General features: G+C 45.6%; 1 protein-coding gene across 4 annotated transcripts; it reads left to right on the top strand.

The window, feature by feature from the left end:
- Nucleotides 1–13302: 13302 nt before the first annotated feature.
- Nucleotides 13303–27090, top strand: LOC142561682 (uncharacterized). 4 transcript variants are annotated; one of them, XM_075673469.1, is made up of 3 exons: nt 13303–13876; nt 17577–17753; nt 24118–27090. In XM_075673469.1, exon 3 carries the CDS (start codon nt 24125–24127, stop codon nt 26858–26860), a length of 2736 nt encoding a protein of 911 aa, XP_075529584.1. In that variant the 5' UTR covers nt 13303–13876; nt 17577–17753; nt 24118–24124; the 3' UTR covers nt 26861–27090. The 4 variants fall into 4 exon arrangements, with proteins under 4 accessions (XP_075529584.1, XP_075529585.1, XP_075529583.1 ...); XM_075673470.1 differs by lacking the exon at nt 13303–13876 and adding an exon at nt 14718–14808; XM_075673468.1 differs by lacking the exon at nt 13303–13876 and adding an exon at nt 14788–14870.
- Nucleotides 27091–27356: the final 266 nt, after the last annotated feature.

Genomic DNA, 27356 nt, shown 5'->3' with positions numbered 1-27356 from the left:
ATCTGTCAAGAAGACTCCTGCCTTTGCCGCACTCCTCGCTGTGCAGGGCCCAGCCAGTCACTCTCAGACTTCTGCAAACAAGCACTTACCCGAGCCCTGCGGCGCTGCACACAATGTACCCCGAACGGTTCCCAAGTCCGGACTGCCCTCTGTGTGGTGATTATGCGGACTTGGAACATGTCCTGTGGGGCTGCGCCTCTGCCGGTCCCCCTTTCACCCAAGAGGAAATGATGAAGCTAATTAGGGCCCAGGATCAGACCTCTCAAATCCTGGCAGTCCAGAGGGCTCGCGAGGGGGCCGTCAGGTTTCACCTGATAGTCCCCGAGTGGGCCTAGCCAGGTGACGTTGAGTTTGCTTACGTCTATAGTGGACCAAATAAAGTTGTTTCACTCACTCACTCACTGGTATTGACGAGTGGCAACGGAGCCATACGACCGCGGAAGCAGCGGCACGAGCGCGATAGTGCCGAGCGGCGCCAACGAGTCAGCTGTGGAAGAAGAGGACGACACTCGAGCCATTGCTGGTGATTATAGTTTTATCGAAGTCTGACAACGACGGCGCAGGGTCCGCATAAACAGCTTCGCTGCAAAAGATTTAATTGTCGCGACGGGGCATCACAAGTCGCCGTCGTTGACGTCTCCCTGTAGTTATAACGAAATTATTTTTGAACAGCTCTGATAGTGTCCACGCAACAATGGTTGCTTGCGTTCTGTCACATGGTCATATTCTAAGACGGCACAGTGTGAAAATGCGCTCGCAGCGAAAGCAAACTTTGTGCGTGGACATGCATGCAGACGCGCAGTCGGTCCGCGAACCCGTGCGGCCGCTGCACTGAGGCTTCATTCTGTTATGCTCCACTTCCTTATACAGACAGCCCACTATAAGAACATATTTCACATAGTTTGCTCTCAGCGACAGCCGACCTTTTGTGCAAGAAGCCGTTTCGTGGGGCTCGATCGCGGCGACCGCGCGCAGTGGGCGTTCACTGTACGCATTCGGTAAATAGATAGTGTTTGTAAACCATTCTCTGCATTCTGTTTGCCCGAGATTATTATTTTGACAGTAAACACTTCCTTCGTTCGGAGAGTACTTACAGGATTGTCCCGCGTGGTGTTTTTATTGAGCGCCGACAGCCAAACCTATCAGGAGCGCGCCACGTTATCCCTCATACTACGCAAGCGAGGCTCTTCCGACAGATGGCGAATACGTAAGTTCTCGCCCCCAATAACTGCTATCGCAGTAAAAACTAAATGTTCAATAAGCATGCCCCGCAGAAAGTATACCAGCGCGCTAGGTTCGACTACACACGCTCCTGTATAAATGCTTGTTCCTGGCGTGTGCGCATATGACGCGGACAAGCTCAAATCTGTCTGCGTAGAAGAGCGATTAGATTCATTCATCACCGTTACGGCCGTAGATCTTGGCCCTCATCTCGCGCTCGCGTTTTCATGCTCCATCCTGCGGCGCAGAGTGAACAGCGGCGCGTGGAAGCGCGCCATTATGCGACCACGCGAGTCTGCATCGCACGCACAACAGCCAACCTTTCTCGTTCATAAATCATTCTGCGCGCGCAGCACTACAGAAGCGATCCGCTGAACACGAGATGATTTGGCTTCGCCTTTTTAGGAGCCCGTTGCATACCCGCGCTGACTGGCACCCATTGGTAAGTGGGTTTTTGCTTAGACGCTATATAGCAGGGGCTTTATAGACGGGCGGCGAACCGTTTGAATCTCGCTTTATCTCCGCTCCGAGAACAGCTGAAATGTTAGTGGGCTTCTATACCTGGCTGGCGCGACCGGGTCCACACCCTTCGCCCTCGTACGGGAAGAGAACGAAGGACCTCCCTGGCACGGTCGGGTGCACAAGCGCGGAACAGGGCATCGCTGAATGGGATGAAGGGGTGGACGAGATGAGACCGAATAACATGCGCCTCGGGGGGCGGCTGAGATAAGGTCGAGCGAAGACGCGCGCACAAAGCAGAGATTATAGAGAAGATAAAAAGGAGAGGAGAAACGTGTTTTTTTGGAAACGCGCGATGCCGTCAGAGGATGCTGCAACGAATAGCGCAGCCGGGGGGGGGGGGGGGGGGGGGAAGTCGTGCAAGCTGAAAACGGAGCGAGGGCGCGATATGCACCACCGCGGCGCCACTTGTCGGGCTCGGATGTCAGCGCCTAGCGCGGCGATTTCAAATGTACAGAAATGCGAGTTCGCTCATTCCATGCGGAAGTGAGTGGGCGTTTGGGCACGAACATCTTAACTACGTGAGAATTTACTGCAGGATGGTGTTTAAGGCCAAAACTAAAATTGAAAATGAGGAATACACTCTAGAGTTACTCCGTGACACAACATCACTTATGGATATCAAAGCCCTGGATTGGACGACGTACGAGACAGTTTGTAAATCTGCGCGCCCGTATTCAGAAAAAGCTCTCACGCTAAAATTGTTCGCGGGAGAAAATTTCAGCCAATCCTGACGCTGGACAATAATTGGAGAAAGCTGCCGGCAAATGGCAAATAGCACATATAGGATCGAAAGGCTTTGTGAATTCAGCCACTCTTTACGGAGAACTTAAAGGTTTTGTTTTTTTACAGCGAAGCTGTTAACGGCTACTTTCCCCACTATCCTGTACGCGTGTAGAAAAAAGACTATCATCATCAGCATTGACTCCAGCGTCGTCGTCTTCTTCCGCAGCTGGCTCGTTGGCGGCCCTCGGCGCTACCGCGCGAACGCGCTCGTACCACTGCTCCCGCGGTAGTCATGCTTAATTAATTAATTAATTAATTAATTAATTAATTCTGAAACACGAAGGCGTAACCAATAATTGAAAAAAAGATACTTTAATGAACCGTCGGGATATACGAAGTGATAAACAGCGGGGCGGCACGTTTCAGCTTCGCTGGTTAACCATCTGTACGGAGTGCTTGGGCTGTGAGTTTTTTTCTTTTTTTTTTTTAGAAAAGGGATCCAAGTGGTTCATGCAGTTCAAATCATGATACCAGGTGTTCCATAATGATATTCACAAGCGCTCGCAGAGTTAGGTCACCAGTTGTATTTACAGTATTGTAACGTAACTTACAGACTTGCCAATGGCAAACAGCGCATACGGATGAAAAGCTTTGTTCATTCGGCCGCTTGGCCTGCATTCAGAAAGTTCTTTGTTCGTAAGAGCTATTTCTGGCAGGCTAGTATACTTTCGCTAATAATATGTCCAGCAACACGATTGCCTGACACATGCTTTTACGAACAGTTGTAGCATATCATTTTTTTTTTCTTTTAATACGGGCCCTAGCTCCTTCGCAAGAGCGTTTTCTCATTGGCTGACGCTTGGGCGCCCGACACTCATAAGAGTGATCGGACTGGTAACGACAGACCAACCCTCGATATAGCACTTGCAGCAAGAGAAGTTTTGTGAATACGGGGCCCTGGGGGCTATATGCAGGAAGGCCCGGGTTTGGCAAAGTTTGGGTTCTCCCCGAGCACTGGCGACGCCCACATATGAATGAGCTAATATATTACTCGTAGTAGTTCTGCGGAAACCCGCAAGGTGGAGAGAAGTAATTAATAAAGGGAAAATCGGACATCCACCGGTTCGTAGCAAGTGCTACAAAGGAAACCCATGCGGGTTCCTCGAATGAAAAGCCTCAGACTTGAAGAAAAATTCGTCCTGGTCCGGGACTCGAACCCGGGACCACTGCCTTTCCGGGGCAGCCGCTCCACCATCTGAGCTAACCAGGCGGCTAGCAGATGGCTGAGCCTTTTCATTCGAGGAACCCGTATGGGGTTTCCATTGTAGCACTTGCTACGAACCGGTGGATGTCTGATTTTCCCTTTATTATATATTAGCTCATTCATATTAGCTCACTATAGTACCAAGACATAAGATTGAACCCTCGGCACGCCTTCAGTTTCATTGGCATATCTAGATTCACTCTTGGGTTATCATCACTTGCCCCTTGCCTCATGGGCGACCGAAAAAGAAGGAGTCACGTGGCCATATCGCGGTGCCTTCTTTCATTTGTTTATCGTTCTACCTGTGCAAGTAAGTTATAGAAAAAAATGATATATTTTAACCTATTCGAAAGAAAATAAAGGGTTGGCGAGAGAATGCGCCACATTTGCACCGTTCGCATTCGACGGTGGATATGCAGATAATATCCGAAAGAGGAGACACGCCCGCGACGCGCCCTAGAAAGGCGTGGCAAGCGGCTAGCTCCGAGTGCAGATAGAAAGCGGGACATTCATGGTATTGCGATATTGCTTTGATAACAATAGGTGACGCTGGCCCAGTCTTCTGCGTTTGAAACGAGGAAGCGCCGTGGCGCATGGTGCGCTCGTGTTGACATACACGTGGCTTTATCTTGACATTTTACTGTACCTCCTGCCAGCTTTCCTACCTAGCCAACCTGGGTCCATTACCACAGAAGGAGTTATACGCTGGAGAACTGGGCGCGTATTCACGAAACGCCATTAAACAAATTTTTTCCAACGCTGTATGGGCACACCTGTCCGTGGTGTGGCGGCTCGCCATCGCTATATCACATTTCGCGGGGCTGCAAAAATAGACCACCAAATTTAAATACCTTTTCAGGTAAATTTCAATTATAGAACACTTCGGAGCAATGGGAGGCACAACTCGCCAGCTCTGACCCGGAGGTGCAGCTTGCGCTTTTGGATCACGTCAGGCAGGCGGCAGCAGCCGGTGGAGCCCTGGACTTGGGGCCCCACCCATCGAGCTCATAACCTTCATCCCAACCCCCTTTCAATAAAGTTATTCCTTCCTTCCTATTCCTTCTTACGCTAGAATTTCTCGTAAGATTAAATTTCAGTATAACTCGATGTTCAGTATATTATTAGCAAAAGTGACCGGCCAACGGCAAAAAAGCACTTATGAACAAAAGGATTTGTGAATTCGGGCTCTGGAGACGGATTCGCATAGCTTTTCGTTTGCTGCGTGCCACTGGCCGGCCGCGTTCGCTAATGATATATCCAACATCAAGATTGGTTGAAATTTACTCTCATGAAAGAATTTGGCGCAAGATCTTTTTTTTTTCTTTTTGTACATGCAGGTTCTGGTTTGTATAAGAGCGTACGCCAGCCATTTCACGTATCATTAGCGAAGGCGCTCGGCAACGACACCGTGATAATGTGCACGAACTCGCCATGGTCCCTGCTCATCGCCGCATGCAATGGTCGAAGATAACTACAAGGACGGAGCGCCGCGCGAGCTGGGCTGCGCAGGTGGGGTCTTGACGGACGCCTGGACCCGGGCTCGCAGGGCCTCCAGCCGGCCACAACGTAGCTTCCCGACGACATGCGGAATCTCCCCTGGCTGGCAGGAAACGTGGCGGCGTTTCGACGACCAGACCGCGGCAGGACTTGGACATTCTGGAGCGTCTGCCAACGTCGCTGCTCTGCCTTCACTGTCCGGACCTCTCGTCAGGAAAAAACCTACAGCCCGTGAACCTTTTATTTTTCTCCCAAGTTTGGTTGACAACAACCCGGAGTGCCGGACCCTTTTTATTAGCACTCAGAATTTATCACTATCCAGTTTTTGGCGTGCACCGTGTTTGTATTTGAACTTTGTTACTGTTTTAGTGAATTGCCGTTGAGGTTTTGCCAGTCTACTGTAATCATGCCGCTCGGCACTGTTTGATTCTTGTTATATAAAGTGTGTCTTTGTGTGTTTAGCTGCAGCTGGCTTTGTTTCTGGCGTGAATAAAAGCATCGTGAATAAAGGCCCAGGGCCAGTATTCACAAAAAGTTCTTACGCTATATAATTGTTCGTAAGAACAAATTCTAGCCAAGCCCGATTTTGGACAAATTAGCAAAGGCGGCCTGCCAATGACAAAAAGCACTTACGAACCGAAAGGTTTGGGAATTCGGCCCGTGGGCCCATATTCACAAAGAGCTTTTTACGCTAGAATTGTTCGTAAGAGCAAATTTCAGACAATCCTGATGCTGCACATATTAACGAAGGCTACCAGCCAATGGCAAATCGCACTTATGAACGAAGCGCAAAGTGAGCGGGAAACGACCGAGTGGCCGAAGCCACAAAACCATGAATGCTTCATCCACCGCTACACTGATTGGCTGGCGCATGTTACAAGAGCCGTGGCGCAGCCCAATTAAAAAGAAGAAATTCAGTAACAAAATGATGAAGAAATCGGTCTTATCACAGGGAAAGTTAACCACATCACTCCTTGCAACGCCACCTCTGACTTTTATGACGCTGCATGGTTTTAGCACAGCGTGACGGTCTCGGGCGCTGTTCATGTTGCGCTCAGAGTCAGTCTTTTTGCTTAATTTCTTTAATTAACAGCGTAGTAGTACGGCTCTGAGCGTTCGTCTCTCCGGCTGAGGTCGACATTCCTATAGTTTCGGTTTATCTACACGGCGCCAGCTGAACAGCGCAGCTGGCTTTCAGTGCTCTTATCTGGGTGTGCCGATTCTCTCGAGTGGCTAACGAAGTCGAGACGAGCATGTTATGAGCACATACATCTGTGTATTACAGCTTCCGGTTGATGTTATACGATGCCCCGCCTGGTTTCTTCACAGTATTTTCAATATCCGCTTTTTTTTTCTTGTAGAGAGTAACGTTGATGAATCCACTGACTAGCAGGTTGAACCCCAGGTGTCAGTTGTGAAAATGGAGAAAATGCAACTAAAATAGATTAAATTAGGTAGCGAACAGCATCCCAACAGATGTATAAGATTGTTCGGCCAGGAATGTGCACTTGTTCGAGTCTACAGACTGAATTCAAACTTTAGTCTTTGAGCTGCCATGTATTCAGCCCGTTATAGCAACTTCGGCGTGGGCTAATTCGTGTTACGTGTGGTTGTAATATTGCGATAAAAAAAAACTCTACTGCGTTTTTTCGAAACGCGTATCAAACGCAGCAAGGACGCATAAAGCAGCGAACAATCTCAAAGGTCATAATATTATTGCTCTCGATGAGGTTGCGCAGGTAGGATGGAATGGATGTAAAACCGAGTTGCCTTCTTGCTATGAAAAAGAAAATGAAAGATTTAATAAACCTTGAGACAATCACGTTTACACGCATGCACTCACACTTTCTTGCACTGCTCTCGAGGCGTCAAATATCTGCCGCCGAGCCGCAGCGTCATACCGGTCACCGCGCACAGGGCACTTCCCTTTGGCTGGAACATCTAATGTCCTCCTCGCCCGCAGCGGCCGTCGAAGAAGACATCGAGGCACCCCATTGCATGGAGGTGGACGTCCACCCCTCAGGCGCTCATTGAGCCATTATGACAAAACACGACGCTTTCATTTTGTCGAAGAAGCATTCGACTATTCTTGTTCGACATTTGCTGGAGCCACGTGAGGGCTAGATGGTCGCTGATAAGAGCAAATGGTGACCCCGTCAAATGCCATGCAAGATTTCCCACAGATACTAACAATTCAAGCACACTCTTTTTTAATCGCATTGCACGATTGTTTGTGAACAGCTTGTTTTCAGCTGACATATAGAGGACCGAATGTTCATTAACCGTCTTCACTTTTTGACTGAGAACAACTCCTAATCCATTTTTGCTCGCGTCAGGTTGCACAATGATCTAATAGTCACGCGCGCTGATTATCGTGTTTTATTCTTTTAGTATTGCGTACTGGGCATTCGTTAATCCAGCTTATACAGTACACTACTCTTGCGACGCAGTGCCACACAAGTACTCGAGAGAATTCAAATACACGCGACTAGACCCTTCATTGACGTAATCCGTCAACGTTGTAACTACGAGGAATTAAAAGCAGCACAAGCAACAGGAGCATAGGAAGGTTCACTTTTGGGCTTATGAAAGTACTGAACCAACAGCTTGAAATGCTTTTGCTTGCTAGGGGGACATCGATCACTGGTGGAAATCTTTCGATGCATCTCTTTCAATGTTCTTAATTCACGAGGGCGGAAATAAAAGCTTCGCCTTCAAGAGTGGAACGCGATAGCGTTATCGCACCCCGTTCGCACCGCCCACTCATTCGCTCGGCATGCTCTTGACGAGACGAAGGGGAGAAGCGGGCGACTGGCGCGCCACCTGTCGGGGCAGCGCCGTACATTGCGAGGAGGAGGTCTTGTGTGTTTGCCGCAAGATGGCTCTGCGTGTGCGCCAAGCGCAGAAGAAATGTAGCAGAAACGTACTTCGCTACTCGTTTAACTGCGACTTCTGTAATTTACATGCTCATAATTACCAATATACACCGCAGTATAACTTTCTACGGCACGTTTCTAAGGCAACACCGCATTCACTAGAAGCGCTTTTGTCCCGCTTTGAACCATCGAACTCATGGCTGAGTGGTAGCGTCTCCGTCTCGCACTCCGGAGACCCTGGTTCGATTCCCACCCAGCCCATCTTGTAAGTTGTTTTTATTTATGAATTGCCTTCCGGGATTTTTTCGCTCACGGCCAACGCCGCTGACACCGGCTTTTCTGCGACACAAGCTCCTTAACGCTGCCGCGTTGAAACTTCCTCGTTGGCCATACACTGTGAACAGCGTGCATATCTGGCACTCAAAGCAGGGCAGGGGTGGGAAAGATGGACACAATGCGGGAAGCGGCCTTACCTGTCCCAATCCCGTTTCTTTCTCTCTAGGCACTCCTCACCGGCATTTTCATGATTCCCGGTTGTATTTATAAACGTAATGCAGATCAAGCGTCACACGATAGGATAGGATATCCTTCGATTGCGCGTACCCACTGCGGGGGATTCGCCAAGATTTGTATGGTATTAGGAAGATGTTGGTATTACAAAAACTGGTAAAAGTGTCATGTTGAAACGGATAAGAATAATGTATCAAGAACTTAAGAAAAACGTCTTGAAACAGCTATGAATTCCTCCACGACTGAGTAGACATCACTGGTATTTTCCAAGAGAGGAGGCTCCTAGAGAAAGGATATTTAAAATGGAGAAATTTAAACCAAGTTGCGCGAACGTTGGTTCTAAAATATTTTTCCCTAAGGCGGAAAAACGGCGGTAGAATAAGAAAAAATGATCTATGGTTTCATCTACTGCACAGAATGGGTCCAGAGGGGAGGGTGCCAGACCAGCCCTGTGACGATAAAAGTTTAATAATGGTGTTCGACATCGTAACCGGGTAAAAATTACTTTAGTTTTCCTGGTGTGAAAGGAATGTTTGTGCCAAGGGCTTAGGAGATGCTGATAGTCTGAAAATTTTGCTATCGCTGGATTCAAAAAGTCTCGAGCAATTGCATATCTCTTGAATCTAGTAGTAGTTAGGTAAGCTGATGCCGGAAGTAATGATAGTACAGGGTCATTGAGGGCAGCTCTCGCGAGACTGTCAGCCATTTCGTTCATGTATAATCCCCTATGACCACGCGCCCAAAGTAATCTAATTAAATTTATGTAGGCACTAGAAAATGAAGTGTACGTAAAAGGCTAGTACCACTATTTGTTGTGAGCGATGTATATAAAGATAGAGAATCCGTTATTATGACTAACGCTGATATCGATGAATTTAGCTTGTGTCAGGCTAACACTTCAGCTAGAAATTCAGCCAGAAATACGGATAAGTAGTCCGGAATCCTAATTGAGAATGACCAGTCTAGAGCAGGAGCGAAAATGCCAATTCCAGATTTTTGTCCACGCTGTGAGGCGTCTGTTGCAATGACCGTATTTATGCCTAAACTCAAAAAATGATCTTGCAATAGTCCATTTAATATATTTTGAGAGATAAATTTTGCACGAAATGAACGCTCCTCTTTCTCTCTGGCCTCTTCTTTCTCGTTTATGTGATGGACGAATAACGTAACACAGAGACATACATTACAACACCTCTGACGTTCGAGTCAACTTATTGCGAGGAAAAATACAACATTGACAAATTTCACGTCATTCTGTTTCAGCCGTGGGTATTTGCAAAGAAAAGCCGTAGTTTCTCCCGAAAGGTGAAGCATTGATAGCGATAGCACGATAGAATTAATTGACACGAAAGACAGAGAGGTCGACCTGAGCTAGTGCGCTCTAGTTTTATCTGCGGTATAAGTTGCAGTAAACATTCGCTTACTAATTAACAAGCATGGTGTCACGCGCGCAGAGAGAAACATGATCGGACAGCTATCACTCACTAACTGCGAACACTCGCTGTCACAACGCAGGCATGATGAAGAGCATCGGCCTCGGGGAGCGAACACATCGTGCTGCCTCTGGCTTCAACGCGTCTCCGAAACTTGGAACTACGAGACCTCTAACACTAGGCCCGCGGGAAGACAGCGCGCGTGAATTGCGATCAGACATCTCGGCTCGCCCAGCACCTGCCGCCGATTACCTCCAAGATATGGCGTAAGGGCCGCGTAAGTGCTCAGCAGCGCGGAAAGCCATGCGCAGCCACGGCCGAGCTTGAGGAGGACACGCACGTCACCTCCTGCAGTAGCGCGCGCTTGATCATGTTACCGTGCGCTCAAGTTCCCGTCGCCCCATGCGCACGCTAATAGAGCGCGGGAAGACGATGCGCATCAAGCAACCATTCAACCTCGCCAGCTTTCCCTCACACCCACAGCATACGGCGCGCGAGGCGCGATGGGATCTTGTAACCTCACGGCGACAGCGAAAATTCGCCTGAAGTGTCCATAATAAAAAGTGTAGCACGCAAAAAGCCATCGCGCTTTTTTCTGTTGTCCACGACTTGTTGACAAAAAACAGTACTGTACAGTGCTGAAAAACACAGTACTGCCAAGTTTCATTTCAGTCTCTCTTCAGCCGTTATCATGTGACACGCGTAGAATCGAAATAAACATTTTATTTACACAGTTAAACTCATTAAATGGATGTCATAAGATGAAGAAATGGAATAAAAAATCGTCGGCCCTTCCACTCCGTGAAGATGGATGCTAAGCGAAGCTTGTCCCTTTGTATACCTAACCGTTCCCTTTGCCATAACTTTATGTTTACTTGATTCTGCCCTTGTTATTAACGAGATGTGCATTGTGTGGATACTGGCGACATCAATGAAGACAAGTCGTCAGCGAAACACATGCTTATTGAACAGCGGAAAATTCACCACTCAGTTTTTTGCTTGTGATCACTGCGGTATATACACTGCAAGAGGTTCAGTCATCTCAATGTCAAACATGTCGTTTCCAAATGTCAAATCTACACACGCGCGTGTTATAGTAGCGGGTACGTTGACCTGTATGCAACACCGAAGCGAGAAGTGTTCAAACATGAATGTAATCAGCCACTGTCGTTGCTTTGTTGTCCGTGAAACACACGTTTATTGAACATCGGAAACTTCACACGTCAATATTTTGCAAGTGAGCAGAGCAGCCTTGTGATCGCTGTGGTATACTGCAAGAGGTTCGGTCATTTCAATGTCAAACATGTCGTTTACAAATGTCAAATCTACACACGCACGTCTTATAGTAGTGGGCACGTTCACCTGTGTGCAACACCTAAGCGGGAAGCGTTCAAACATGAATGTAATCCGACACTCTCGTTCTGATTTGGAAACGTCCACCTTAAAATCTTGTAGTCTCTGGCATCGCCTCCCACACTCTCATATGGTTCCCTGCTCACATGGTACCCATCATGGGAGGCCCCACAAACCTCAACGATGTTGTGGTCGCACCGATGGTACGACCTGTTGGGAACTCGGCGCTGACGCCCGTTGTTGCACCTGGGTCGCAAGCCCCAAGGGTAGCGTTGGCCTGGCGGCCTGGGGTACAACTGGAAGCATCCGAAGGTCCCGGCAAAGCATGAGTCGACTGGTAACAACAAAACAACTTGTTTATTTTAACATCGCAAAGAGTTGGCGGTCAGGTTGACCGAAGTAGAGAGACGGGAGAGCACTTTACTCAACAGAAGAAATCGGAGCCCTCCTTTTGCGTCCGGGGGCAGCTGTTTTTATACTCTCGCAGTTGAGGGCAAGAAGGAACCCCTCAATAGACGAGCACGTGACTGTACAATGGGATAAGGTGACGCATACTGTCGTGTCGCCGGAGAAGGTGACTCACACTGTCGTATCGCCGCCGGTCGGGCACAATGGGGAGGAGAAGGTGACTCCTACTGTCGTATCGCCGCCGGTCGGGCACAATGGGGAGGAGAAGGTGACTCCTACTGTCGTATCGCCGCCGGTCGGGCACAAGGAGGAGAAGGTGACCCCTACTGTCGTATCGCCGCCGGTCGGGCACAAGGAGGAGAAGGTGACCCCTACTGTCGTATCGCCGCCGGTCGGGCACAAGGAGGAGAAGGTGACCCCTACTGTCGTATCGCCGCCGGTCGGGCACAAGGAGGAGAAGGTGACCCCTACTGTCGTGTCGCCGCCGGTCGGGCACAATGGCACATACACTCACACCCGCACATGAAGACACGTGGCATCGGAACATGCCTGGACGCGCTTGGCGGGGAGGCGTAGCGGCGACGCCGAACGGGCCAAAATGTCTGCCGCTTTGTTGCAGTCGCGCCGGCTAAACCGCGCGTCGTAAGTGAAACGTAACAACGAGCTGGCCCACTCCAAGGCGCGAGGTCCCGCTTTCCGCCACCATGGCCGGAGAACTCCACCGCTGGCCCGCAGTGGTGAAGAACAGAGATAAACCGACCACATGCAATCAAATTACGCAGCACTTTTACCTCAGCAGGAGAGACCTTCCCCTTCCTCACAAGAAGTTAAATATAGCGCAGGAATTGACCCTCAGATTATTGCAAACAGGCTCGTATCCCAGCCCGGCTTTTTTCCACAAGCTTTATCCCGACACTTATGCCACTAGTTCTTGCAGGCACTGCAACGACTTCGCTAGCCTAGACCATATGCTCTGGCATTGCCCCTCGTTACGAGGAACAGAACAAATCAATGAGGACAAGTGGCTCTCCGCTATCAAGAGCCCCGATGCCGGGCGCAACTATGGGCTGTCCAGAGGGCCCACGATGCGGCGGCCGGGCATGGCCCGACTGTCCCAACGTGGGAGCGGCCCGCAGCGCGCTGAGTCGCGTACCTCAGGACCTTCATTAAAGTTTTGCATCCATCCATCCATCTGATTTAAGGGCGTCTGAGCCATTGCATTTTTGCTTCATTTTTTGCTTCCTTACGGGGGCATGAGACATTGGATTTTTGCGAATAGACACGGACGTTCAGGGTAGACATTGACAAGCTTCGCTTGTCTATGTGTGCGCGCACCGTAACATAATGAGTGGTACTGTAGCGTCCACCGACGCCGCTACGCGCAGCCGCTGAAGGTCAGCGCTCTCGGTCGGCACTGCTAAAGATTACGAAAATGAAGTTGGGCGGCGCGTGCTCGCGGCGCAAGCACGGCACGCGCTTGCCCGTTCTAAGAGCCTGCTACGCTGGTCCTCTGCTTCTGGCGCTCCACTGCAACTGCTCGGTTCGCGACATTTGAGACTCCGGACTACGAGATGACCGACCCCAGCAACCTACCGCCCTCGGGCAACCTTCCGCCTGACGCTTCCTCGCGCCCACAGGACGTCGCAGCTCTACAGTTTGCCCGCCCACGTTCTGGCGCAAAGACCCACAGGTTTGGTTCGCACAGGTCGAAGCTTCCTTCGATCTACACATCACCTCGGAGACTTCTCGGTATCGCCACTTACTTGCCAACCTGTCTCCTGGAGTTGCTCACGAAGTGGCGGACGTCATCGCTGCCCCTTTGGGGAATGCCCCAAGCCAGCAACTGAAGCAGAGTATTTTGGACCGCACCACGGCGCCTGAGAGGGCGCGCATCCAGCACGAGCTTGGAGCTCGCCGCCCTTCCCAGCTACTCAACAGCATGCGACGGCTCCTGGGCTCAAGCAATGTCAACGCGAACGGTGCGCTGTTGAAGGATCTCTTCCTGCAGCGCTTTCCGCAGTCCACCCGCCTTGTCTTGGCCGCTACCGGAGACAAAGGACATATCCGCAGTAAGCAGTGTCGGTTACTTCTTGAGACGTCAGAGCTCAAACGAGAGTTTGTACAAGTATTTCGTACAGAAAATCTACTGTGCGAAGGACTCATAATATCGGAAATTGTACAGCCAGGCTTTAATTCGTGTTGCTCTGAAATGTACAAGCTATTATACAGACGATCGATGTAACGATCTCTAAAAAAATTGTTCAGCTCTATCCCTCCGTCACACACGGAACATGTGCTTGTCGGTAGTACACGTGCCCGATCACCTCTACCACGGCGTGCTCACATTTGTCGGCGAGTGAAGATGCTTACGATCAAATGCGAAGTGCTCGCCGAGGAACACGCAATGCCCGTCCGCAGCGGCATGAATCGCGACTTCCTCATTTATCCTCATTTCGTCCACGTCGCCCTTTCTCAGCCACGCTCTCAGAGTTTCGGACGCCAACCTCACCTATAACTGCTTGATGCTGAATTTCATCTAGTCCTTGTTAGGTATCTCCGTCAGAAGGACTGGGAATTGCAGCTTCGCTGAGCTGCTGAGCTCGTGTTCAGCTGAAGCCGGTTCCGCGCGACATGCCCGATAGCCGTGAGAGCAGGGAGAACCAGGAAAAGGCTGGAGGAAAAATATTTCCTACCTTCATGAGGAAAAGGAAGGCGGAGAAGGAATTGCACGATTCATGGATGCATTGCAGGAGGAAAGAAATTAATGAGATTTTTTTTCTCTGTGCACGGATGTTTTCGTAGCCTAAGCAGTATGGCGGCGTCTTGGCGACTTCGCAAACAGTGATGTCATATCCTCTCTACCTTCTTTTAGCTCCACGCATAGAGTATGAAGCCTGTTACCACGGAGGAAGTCCATGTATGTGATACGGTCGTTTTTGCAGCCGCTGCCGCAGCCAATTCAAAGCTTTAAGCCAATTGCATTTCAGCACGCTTGTTCAACGTGAGTATGCGCAAGCGCTTCTTTCTGTGAGGCGTAGTCACCGTGGTCCTGATTAAGAGTTCGTAAGTTTACTGTTATTTTCTACCCCAGTCACACACATCGACGCTTCGCCGTGCTCCCTCACGGGTTGCAGAATCAAGCGTCCTTCCTTTCTTTAGATCACTATCACACGCTTTCAATGACCGTTATAATATATGGCCACTGAGATATGTGCGAGCCTAATTGATTCCTTTGTTTAGGCTTGTGTACAACAGTTACCGTTGGTTCAATGGTCATTGGAAGTGAGCGTGTGACAGCAGTGTTTTCGCCTCCGTGCATGATCTTTGCAAGCATGCATGTCTGTGCAGCGGTCCAAATTAACGAAGGCCACGTTTTGTCCTATATATAGCCTTGCACTTGCACGTGGCGTCTCTAACAGATAAGGCCACGAAGGTGTCCGCTTTGCAAATTATCACTTTGTCGTTTTCTTTAATGCGGTTCGCATTCTTGGGATACTTCGCCCACTTTCCGGTAACTGACCCTCTGTCGGTGTCTTTATATTTCTCTCTAACTTAGCTGTGCTCTGTGTTGTGCAGGAAAAATCGGGTTCGAAAGCAACTGTCCGACCAACTCGGGTCACTGCGTATGTGGCACTGGGTATCTGCCGCTCTTCAATGAAAAAAAAAACTAAATTTCTGCGGTGCTGGTCGGAATCCAACCCGCGTTATATATATTCAATCTTGCCCACGCGCGCCACGCGCGAACTTCGCGGCGGCGCCTCTAGATGGCGCATTGTGTCTAACGGGAAGCGCGAGAGGCAAGACCTGCTGCATACACTCCTCATACATTTTATTTATTTACTTATTTACAACTACTGCTGTTTCAGATTTGAGACGTGCAGGAGTGTCCAAGCAAACTTATAAAATATGCAATAAATATGTCACATGTCTAAAGGAAGTTCTTTTACAAAACGCTCACGTGGCAATATTTGGAGATGAGTATATAGGTTATTCCATATTTCAATGGGAAATGGTAAGAAAAAAGTTTGAAGCAAAGAAAGATCTCAAGAGAACAATATTCAAAGGATCAGCTCTTCGTATTCTATTCATTCATGTTTGTTAAAACATGCCTGTATTGTGCCTTGTTTAGTATTCTTATTGGCCCCTGCATAGTTGCCACAATATTCTGATGCACTCCTTTGAAAGTGATATAATGTGACACTAGTAGTTGATTTACAGTGACTGCAATGTGTTGTAGATGGTACAGCTGTTCGTTTTCCATTTGCCTATAGTTGTTGTAACTGCTGAAATCTTTTTGTGTATTCTGCCTACTTAGGTCATACCATGTAAGGTTTCTTCTATTAATTTCTTATCACCTGCCCCTTTTAAGTGGCTGATCAGGGTAATAGCGTGCATGCACCTTTGTGTGGTCCTATTACTGAAGGCAATAAGAAAGAAAATGAAAATAATTGTTTAAGATGTGCCCACAGAATGCCTCTTAGTTTTGTGTCCACATTCTATATGCAGGGAAAGAATACTGGTTACTGGAATGTTAACAAAACTTTCTATTTCTGAACTGTTAAAGCCAGTTTATGGCAGCATTGGCTATGATGTGAGGCAATGTAGGAATGGAATAGCTTTGACTAAATCAGACTTGCCAAGTAGCATACAGTGCAGCTAAAAAGGCAGTACTTCTGATATAGTTCACCCTTTCCTAATGCCCTTGTAGACGCACAACGCATTTCGTATTCTTTTTTTCTGTTTTATGGAAGTAGTGTCTTCTATAGGGCGGTATAATTAATGTAACAATTCTGTATCAGTGCTATTACTCTTTGTGCTTCATCAGTGGTCCAAGCAGCATTCCACCCATGTTGTCACTAGGATCATACAGTTGTGAACAGTGGATGATAAAAAAGAGATAGAATTGAGTGAAGGGATTCGTATACCTGTGAGAAAAAGTATATGGATGACAGGATCCTTGAAAAAAACTTTACTTTTGCACTTGAATGCATAAAACATTTTTTAAAGAAAGTAACTGGAACGCCAATGCATTTCTCCACAAAGTTCAGGAATTCATATTTCGAAGCTGGTGTCATCCTGAGAATTCGTTCCAAGTGAATCCGCCTTGCAAACTCCATGGCTAGAATTTGTAAATTGCAATATGCGCCATAAGGTAAATAGTTAGAAACTTAATTAGTGAATTTTTATTAATTTGTTGATTATGCTTTTCAAAATTTTTTTTCGACTAATGTTTGCCTCTTCGAGTAGACCAGGTCAAGATCTAGAATTGTGTTATCTGCCACAGGCAGCCTTTAAAAAATTTTTAAAGTGTTCACAGAAACACCCGCTATATATTTATTTATTTTATTTATTTATTTCAAAGCACGTTACAGGGCCCAAGGGGAGCATTGAGTAAGGGGGGCGTCGTTGAACAAATGACATGCGAAAACTGATATACGAGTGCTAAAAATGTGAGAGCTAAAAATGTTCATAATGATCACGTGCTTGCAAAACAGTGTCTGTGTGTGTGTACACACACACATGGACTACCGTCATTTGCGCTTTGCCTCTCAAAAGGGATTTGTTTCAAGTGAGCTTCTAAACAACACATATCAGTGTGGTGAACACAGCCGAAATCATGAATCCAGGATCTCAGAGATACAACGTAATGCCTAATGTATTTCTCTCGCGTATAAGCATACAAGTATGCTCCTTGTATACATGGAATTTAGAAATTTCGTGTCTATGGATTTTATGTGCAGCATTCTATGACTGGATTTCCCATTGCAGAAGCAGCCCTTCCTCTCTGCATTGTGATGTCATCCACAGCTGCCCCTGAATGAACCTACATGGCAGATCGAGAGCCTGCATGACCTTCTTTGCCATTGTGGACCTTGACAGCATTCAGCACATTGGACAGGAAACCAGCGAGTACCAGTTCATGCCAGCAACGAAACTCCTCACGTGGTGAGCTTTGCATACGGTTTCCTGCAACCAGAGTGCTTTATTGGACTCATCAACGAGCGTTAAAGTAATGGGACAATTAAGATGTAACAAGCATTGACAGCTGCCCAAGTGAAGTATCACTGACAACCTAAGTTTTGCATAGCTGTTGTCCTAGGCCACAAAAATAAGCCTCTAGAATGAAAAATACAACTTAATGATCTGCATTTAATATCCAGCTTATTGGCATAGCTTGAAGGGGAATGCAAAAGCTAGTCCATCAGGAACAGGACTGTGTTGGCATTTCTGAACAATTCCCTACAGCTTTCTTGTGAATACATTGGGGATACATTGATACATTGAGTTATTAATTATACATTTGGTGGATCAGTTTCAAGTTATTCATACGTTGAGCGTATTGGACAATGTACCAACAACTAGGATACTGAGCTGGCAATGAGTGTGTGATTTAACATAATATAAATGCAGAATGAAAATAGAATTGAATATACATGTGCAACTCAGCAAGGCAGTCTATGTAAAAGCATGAAAAATTTAGTTTATTGCCGAAAACAAGAACATAAGCATATCTCTTTCCCTTTTTTTTCACAAATTATAGCTGAAAAAGGAACACACTTTCATGCAACATATAGTTGAGCTTCCATTATTCCATGAATTGAAGTAGGCTGTATAGCCTTATTTAATTATCATGTAAAACTCAGTGAGCCTTTTGTTCAGAGATAGTGTATATTTTGTTGTTCATTTTATTCATAGACCTACTCCTGCCGTGGCAGTCATAAGGTAGCCAGCAGTATGATTTATTCATTAATAGCACATACATTTTGCGAGCTTGTAATGATTAATTGTCCTAAACCTACATGAGAATTTTTCATTAATTTAAAGGTTAAAAAAAAGCATTTACAGAACAAGAATGCTCATTTGAGATATAGTGAGGTGAACTGCACCCAAAAGGAGGACAAGTGGCCCTGCAAGGTATGGCCGTGCAACATTGGTAAAACTGCAAGCTGTGAAACAAATACACTGACACTACATAGTAATATTGTTCTGTGAAGTAGCTCCACCACTATCTTGCAGTAGATTATTCACTCTGTGCGTAAAGAGATCAATCAGGCTGATGACAGTTTTCTCCTTCATGAACCTCTCTCCACCTTATAATATGGACTTACGCAGAACTAATTTGCCATACTCTATGTCCCTTCAAATTTTTCCTTAATACGGCCTCAGTCTGTGATCTCCTAGCCTTCTGGTTAGCTCAGATGGTAATGCGACCACTTCAAAAAGGCGTTTGTCCTAGGTTTGAACCTCGGATCATGACAAACTTGTGTTCATCTGCGAAGCTTTCTTTCTGAGAAACCCATATTTGGTTTCCTTTGTAGCCTCGTGCAACAGTCTGACAGATGACAATTTTCCCTTTCATAAACCTTCCATCACCTTGGGCTTCTGCAGCACTGCTTTGCCATTAAGAGATCACAATTTGGCCAGAATGGGGTTTGATCGAATCAATGATCGAATCAACACTTACTGATAATGTAAATTTCAGAGAAATAGTAGAAAAAGCTGACAGCCCTGAATATAAAATGCTACTGCTGTAGGTTATTTTGCTCAGAAGTGCTGCAGGATCTCCGAATAGGTTTCCTTGTTTTTTATTTCTCGTATTTATTTATTTATTCATTTTTGACAACTTAGCCATACGAAGCTGCTCTCACATTTCTGCCTTTTACTGTCCATTTCATCACCTTGATGAAATGACCCAATATACCATTGAACTTTGATATAATAATATCTGCAACATAATTAACTATTTTTATTTCCTGATCTTAGCTTCATTGAAAGTCAAGTTTTTCTTCCTCTGTTTCAGTTTAAAGGGCCCCTGAAATGGTTCGGACAAATTTTGTAGACGCGTAGGGTATAGCTAAAGTTAATCATTCGCGCCACACTTTGTGTGAAACATCTCATATTAAGAGAGCTACGGATCATTACAACTTATGTTCGCTGAGTGATTGGGGTTAAGCTCCGCCTTCACTGGCTCTGCGTCATGATGGCACGTGTTGTCGACTTCCGGCTCTCTAGGAGCAAGCGTGCGAAGCATCTCCAAACTCTCCGCCAGCTGCTTGGCAGTCGACCCCAAGCGAGAGCTATCGCAGCAGCATGCGTTGCAAGCATTCTGTTGCAACACCGAACGTGTCTCGTATTCCGGTAACCACAGGCTATCTGGGCATTTCGACAAAACAGTGGAGGCATAAACTCAAGCTGATGAAGGAAATTTAGCATAGACGTACGTGAGCTGCCTGATCAGTCTCCACGGTCCAGCCACTCATTGGCGCAGAGCTTAACCAGCCAAACAAAGAGCTAATATTGCTCTAACCAAGTGTAAAACATTTTAAACATTTACAAAAACAATGTGTTAACGATTACACTTCTGTGAAAAATTTACATCAGCAGCAATGAATACATTTTGTTACTGCTACTGTGTGTGGTTGAGCTCTGTGCCACCAGGTGGCTGCACCAGGCAGACTATTCATATTTGCGCTTCTGCTCATCCCGTGAAACGACACGCAAGGGGACATGGCCAGGCCCTGTCCCCTTGCGCTTGCATTTACCCTAATGCCGGACTCGCGAAACGCTATTGCGTTAGTAATATTCCAGTGTAAAGTGATGGCCACAAACACGCAAATCATGGCGCCGATCGGATAGCGGCAGTCCATTACGCTGCAGCCAGTCCACTCGTCTGCTGCCTTGCAGAGGGACACGATGTCGCAGCTAGACATATTGCCAGTCGCTACATTTGCAGTCCACAATGCAACAAAGTCGAATTATAGTGCTCGCGAAAAGAATGAGACCAACTCAGACCACAGAGCTCTCGTCAAAATGGAGCGCATTGTAACACAAGCAGACGACGCTCGCTGTGTGCTGGAAGTGCTTAAGTGTAGTGAGAAATTGTTCTTGTGCATTCTCATTCTTTCACTTTCTTTTTATAGAAACGAATTAACATTCCAACTTTTACGAACATCGATCATTTGTTCACCATAAAGGTGGAAAAATTATACGTGACACATCCTGGCAGCCAATCGGATAGCTCGCCCACATGACCTCAATTGGGTGAGTTACGTCATATGGGTAGGAGTGGCTGAAAATTCCGCCAAGCAGTGTGCTGCGATCGGCAGCAATTTTTAAAACCTTATAATAAATTACACGCTTTACGCGGAGCACTTGAATACGTCAATTAATGATCAGAAGGACCTACTCTAACGACTCTGTGTGTAGGTAATCATCAAAATCGTTTCAGGGTCCCTTTAAGGAACACCATGCACATCACTTGCATCATGCATATATGCATGGAGTATTTGTAACACGCAATAGAAATGAAAGGCACTTGACACAAAACTCATCATTGCGTAAAAGTCACATGCAGACATCTGCAATGAGGGGCAAAAAATATCGGCCGCGGAGCGAAGGATGAAACTCCCCGCTGTGCCGTCTGTCAGGCTGGTGCGGAAACCAGCTTGGGTGAATTACATTCAAGCTTGCACATATAAGCTCCCAAATGCATAAGCGTCTAGTTGGAAGAAAAAATACAACTAAATGAACTCACAAGTTCCTCAACCACTGCAAAAGGAATGCGCACCTCTCTCATTGTACCATATATTCTTTCTTGTGGTTTTTCTGGTGCAGTTACTCTTGCCTATTGCATAGTAGTTACTCTTGTGTTTTAATTGCTCTTTCACTTGGTAGTTCATAATTTTTTGTATGTGTTCCTCATTACACTTTTCATGACCTCTTTCCTCTTTCTTTTCTTCACATTTTCAGTGCCATGTAGATCAGTTCATTAGCTACCATGTGCACACAACGTAATATAATGTACTGTTTGATTTGTAGCCAATCTTACAGAAGCCCAAACGTACCGCTTCAGTACATTGTTGGGATGAATATTACGAGATGCAATTTGTTGTAATGAAATGTCTGCACCAGTGCTAGCAGTATGAGATTTTCATCTGGTCAGCTCTTTGCTGCACTTGCCTGCATGCTAGTTTGTGTATTTATACTAAGTTTTTTACTTAACATGGCTTAAAATGCAGTTATGAAATTTGTACAATGCAATGCAAGAATGAACACACCTTATCAGATTTCTGCCACTCCTATGTAGAAAGATTTCTAATTGATAAATTCCTGGAAGTTCAGGTATATACGATATAGATTCCCAACTCATAATACTTGGTCCCATTCGATACCAATTGTAACCAGCTGGATTCACAGTGGGAGGAGGGGGGGGGGTGCTGGGTCTTGGAGACAAAAATATAATTTAAAAAATACAATTTTCATTTATGTTCTTTTTTTCTAACATTCATATCATGGCAGACCTGCTGAAAAGAAGAACCAGCTTGATACTACTGGTTGTTAAGGAAAAAAACAGTTTTTATCCCATGAATTGCTCAGTTTTGCCCATGAAAGCATTAAAAATGACCAATTTTGTTATTCATCACTTCAAAATTGATTATCAGAGCCAGACCATATTCGTCTTGTTTGAAAGGGCATCTTTTCTGGCTTGCTTTCCTGCCAAATATCCTGCACCCAGGAGAATAAAATGTGTTAACGCGATAGCATTCAGGGCCCCGTGTCACAGAAAATAGGGTGTCAGCGTCGGCGGCATTGTCTGTGAAAAATCATCCCGAACTACGCAGGCCCTCGGCATGGCGCATAGACGTTACTGAAATAATTGAACTTCTCAAAATGCATCGGCAAATTCGTAAAGTACGACTTACAACCGACAGACATGATAGCGTTGGATAGTAATTTGAATATATGCGAATAAGTAATCCTGTTGTGCAGAAACTCAAATGCAAACCCCTTTTCCAGCTGCCGTTTGAGATTTGGCACGGTTTTCACCAGGACTCCGGGAATTGCCCACGCAAGAGGCCATGTTTCTACCAGAAAACTCGCGTTCGTGCATAGCAGTCGCCATGAGTGTCTCCCAGTGAACATTACAATTACATAAGCAGCAGTCCCCAGGAAGCATGAGAAGCAGTCAGGGATCTTTTAATGCTATCGTGTTCCACTCTCAAAGGCGAAGCTTAAGCATCCTCCGATATTTTTTCTCACACGGTGAATAGTTTTTCCCACTTTTCTAAAATAACTCTTTTTGGCCATCAACAATTTCTGAGAGGTGTAGCTACTATCTTAATCATCTGATTTTAATAACATACTTTTTTATCTGATAGCTAGGCTTATAGGGAGTGCAGTAAGTCTATAATGCCATGTTACTGCACCCTGAAAGCTATTCAAATTCTGAGGAATTAAAAAAGAAAGAGAATTCATAATCAAGTTACAACTTCAAACTTTAGTAACTTTGGGTAGAATAGAGGTAGAAACAAGACACAATGCTTATTGCACTCCTTCATTGCTAAGACGTATATTCACATAACTTTAGACTGCTTACTGTAAAACATTTTTTGCAGTCATCCCAAAGATTTGGAACAGAAAACATTGTATAAAATATTTTCTTCATTATGTAAAGAAAAACTAGCTGTACATTTGCAATTAGCACACTAAATTGCCTATTACCTGTAAATTTCATCCCTCTAGTAGCAATAGCAATAAAAATTTTACTTGAGGCCCTGGTCCCCCTTCAGTTGGGACAGGATAAAATAATTATTACAAAGGTATTATAGCACTAAGTGGCAGAATAATTAACTTAAGAAAATGACATTACACTAGCATGTTGACAGGGTCCCACCACATAGTATGACAATTAAAATAAGTTTCCTTTTTCACAGTGCAGATTGTGGGATCACCCAAGGAGCTCATATTCTAATCATATCTATGGAGTGAAAGTGTGAGGCCACTTAGAAATCACACAGGAAAAAGGGAGTGTCACAAAAGCTTCCTTTGTTGCATGAATTTTTCTTATTGGTGTTGTGTCTTACACTTCTGAAGCAGCTGACTGAAGCAGGGAGCACAGGAAAGAGCCAGTCATTCACTTCCATATTTTTCACATGCATTCAGGATTCCCATATGTGTAGGCAACAGCTCCTGTGACCTGCTAATGCCGGAGGCTCTTGACCCTACAGAGTCCACATGCGGGCACACAAAGCTTAGCCGGCCCCTCTGTATAGAGCATCATGCAAGTTGTGTTGTTTAGCAGTCACCAGAACAGACGAGACATGCTGTCACCAGGTCACAATGACTGCAAAGTACTAAGCTGTGTCTTACGGTGTAATTAACTACAGCAAAGTGTCATATTGCACTCAATAAGATTTTCCTGCATGTCTGAGCTATTTATGGCTACCTGCCTGTGCATTCTTTTTGCATCTGCATGACTTACATTGTTTCATCATCTGTTCTCATCCTGGTTTTTTACTTTCACTTGCAGAAACGTAATGGCGCAAGACTTGGAAGCAGAGAAAGTAATCATCACTTCAATACTGATCGCACATAAAGGAAACATGGCGCTTTCCGAATTTCAAAAGGAGTACAAGTCTATTGAAGGTCACCCTGTGCCATTTGGAAAATTTGGCTGTGCCACAATTTACCAGTTTCTTAACAAAATCTCTGATGCTGTAAGTTTTGTGTGCACTTCTGATGGAAAAGAAACACTGTGTGCTAAAGTAAGGAATGGTATTCAGCATATTGATAGGCTGGTCAAGCAGCAGAAGCCAAGTTCAAGAAACATCAGAGTTCGAAACCATCCATTACTGCACAAAAATAGTGCCTTAAGTTCTAAAGGCCAGAATTGTGCCCAAAGTTATGGTGCGAAACAGCTGTGTCGAGCACACGTTCAGCCAAGCGTTCCTGTCACACCACAGCCTACTTGGATTTTGACTGAAGACACTTGCGCTTTACATTTAAACAAAAAAGCTCTACCTTGCACTGCTTCATTGCCTTTAAACAGCGAAGGTCTACTAGGCAGTGCTGCAACATTTTCACCTATCAGCACTGACACAAAATACTCTGTTGACATTGGTGATTGTCAGAATCTGGACAAGGGATCATATGCGCAAGCAGTGCACACCAACCCATGTGGTCATGAACAAGGGCCAACATCTTTGAGTAGAATGGCCAGAGTTCACCATGAAAATGAGCCAGCCTTTACGCGTAGGAAGTCTGCCAATGAAAGCGTGCAGGTGCTTATCCTACCTGTGCTGAAGGATAAGGAAACATCAACAAGTGATCTGGCTGTTGGTATTCCTAAGGAGGTCTCAGCTTGCATTAAGAGCCTTTTAAAGCAATATCCAAGTGGACTTGACATTGGACAACTGTTGGAAAAATGCAAGGAGAAAATTGGTGACACTGCTTACTTCATGCAGTGTAAACACTTTGAAATGGTTCAAGATGTCCTGTCTTCGGTGTCTTCAGTTTGTGTTGTTGCTGACTCAGAACAGAACTTTAGGGTTGTGCTTCAGAAAAGCGGAAGGGAAGAAAACAGTACAGCCTTGCCTGATCACCTCAGCTGTGAACTGACATCTATTCTTATTGACAACCCACTAGGTATTGAAGTTTCAGAGCTGCTCAGACTGCATCACAGGCAGTTTGGTGAGCATGATTATATTAAGGACCATGGCCAATGCACAAGTGATTTTGTCCAGAATGTACTCCTGGCAATTCCACAAACTGTATTAACCAACCATGGCAATGGCATCTACAGTGTAAAGCTCCACAAAGAACATGCAATGCATCCACACATGAAACTTGAACGATTTGCATCATTTCCGAGTGCTGAAGAGACCAATGTTCCAAACAGTGAAAGTGCATACCGTGTGCAAGAAGTACCCAATGGTAGGGCATTTCCGGTCGATATAGGCGAAGTATTCTCTCCATCCGAGTTTTATATTTTGATTACTGAGAACGACTTGCTCAGTAAGCTCAGACATCTAGTGACAGAAATGAACGCATTTTATTCCCACATACCTGCAGATTTTTACCCTGTGAGATCCAAAGATTTAAAGCCAGGCCTAGTATGTGCTGCACTCTGTGTACATGGCGGAAAACAAACTTGGCATAGAGCAGTTTTAAAAAGTGTGACTGCTCATAATGTTTGCGTGTCCTGCATTGATTATGGTACACTTGCACAAGTCAGAGTTGACAACATTCGAAGACTTCGATGTGACTTCCTGGAGCTTCCTGCTCAAGCTATAAAAGCCTCTCTTGCAGGTGTAAAGCCTCAAAGTGAAAATTCATGGCTACGTGAAGCTAAAGATTGCTTCTTGCAATTTGCCTCGAAGAGAAACTGCATGTGCTCGGTTGTCAGTAAGCAACGCGACATATTTTTTGTAGAGTTAATGCAAGTGCCTAGTGTGGATGACTGTATGTACTCTCTCAAAGATATTCTTGTTAATGAGGGACTGGCAGAAAGCACCAGAAAGAGAAAACAAAAAGCATCTGAAAACTTTGTGGACACGTGGACACTGTCAAGAGGCCACCGCGCCAGTGTGATCACATGGAATTCTGTGCACTACATGTCTACACTGAGTATCTCAAAGCTTTTTGGTTGGCAGAGTGATTTAGTCTCACATAAGCTTACAGAAAAGGGAATCTCTTTTCGGGGAGCTCTTTTAGACAGAAATTCTGACCCAGCACTTCATTATAAGGTATGCCTGTGTGATGGTGCCCTTCATGCTGAGACTATCCAGCTCTATTTTTTGCGTAATGTCCCAGACATTCTCAGAGTTTTACAGTGTCCATCAGAAGGTTTGGCCACAGAGGTAGAGAGCATATTGATGGAACCTGGTGCTCGAGTTGACCTTTATACAATTTTGTCTCCAGATACAGTGGAAAATGGCAACTTGCAAATAAAATTAGAATCCTACATGAAAAAACGGGGCGCTTTAAGAATGGCAGCCTATGAAAACCCAAATCCTTCCACTCTGTCTCAGCTTAACTATGTGGAGAAAAAGGTGGACTCGCTTATACGGCTACTAAAGCAGCAGAACAGTAATGTCACCCAATGTAAAGAAGGAAAGGAATCTACCCCCCTAAATGAACTGGTGAAGGAATTGTCTGAAAACAATGGTGCAGGTAATTCTGAAGGGGGTGCTGCCAAAAGTTATTCAGAAAATACTTTAAACGGATTCCAGAGCAAACTTATTGAAGCATTGATGGCATGCAAACAGACATGAATTCTGCCAAGAGTTAAGGTCATGTGGACAAATTTCGAAACAAGTTTTTGGAGGTTCTTATGACTTCAAAGCAGAAGTGAATAATTTGAAGTGTGGAATTTTTTTCTTTTTACATCTTGTTGCTTTGAATAACAACTAAGATGTTCACACAATTTTTAATCTCGAATGTTCTGTTTTTTCTTATGTGGTATATGTACCACTACTCTAAATAAATTTTTACATTCTTTGTATCATGCTTTACATTAAAGGATGGCATGAATCTAATAAGAGTTTTGCATCCACCTTGTCAGCCCTTTGGTACAAGATGCAGCTGTGGCTAAACGTGTTCAAAGGCAAGAGCTGGCGTCCACAATGTTTGGTGTGTGAGAAGGCTACATGGAAAAAGTAATATGACAAGGCACTTGACCACAAATTTGCGGACAGATATGTCATCATCATCATAAGCCTGTTTTATGTCCACTGCAGGACGAAGGCCCCTCCCTGCAACCTCCAATTA

Source organism: Dermacentor variabilis, chromosome 1 (genome assembly GCF_050947875.1).
Source record: "Dermacentor variabilis isolate Ectoservices chromosome 1, ASM5094787v1, whole genome shotgun sequence".
NCBI lineage: Eukaryota > Metazoa > Arthropoda > Arachnida > Ixodida > Ixodidae > Dermacentor > Dermacentor variabilis.
The sequence above is the reverse complement of the archived record's forward strand: the minus strand, read 5'-3'. Positions and strand labels throughout refer to the sequence as shown.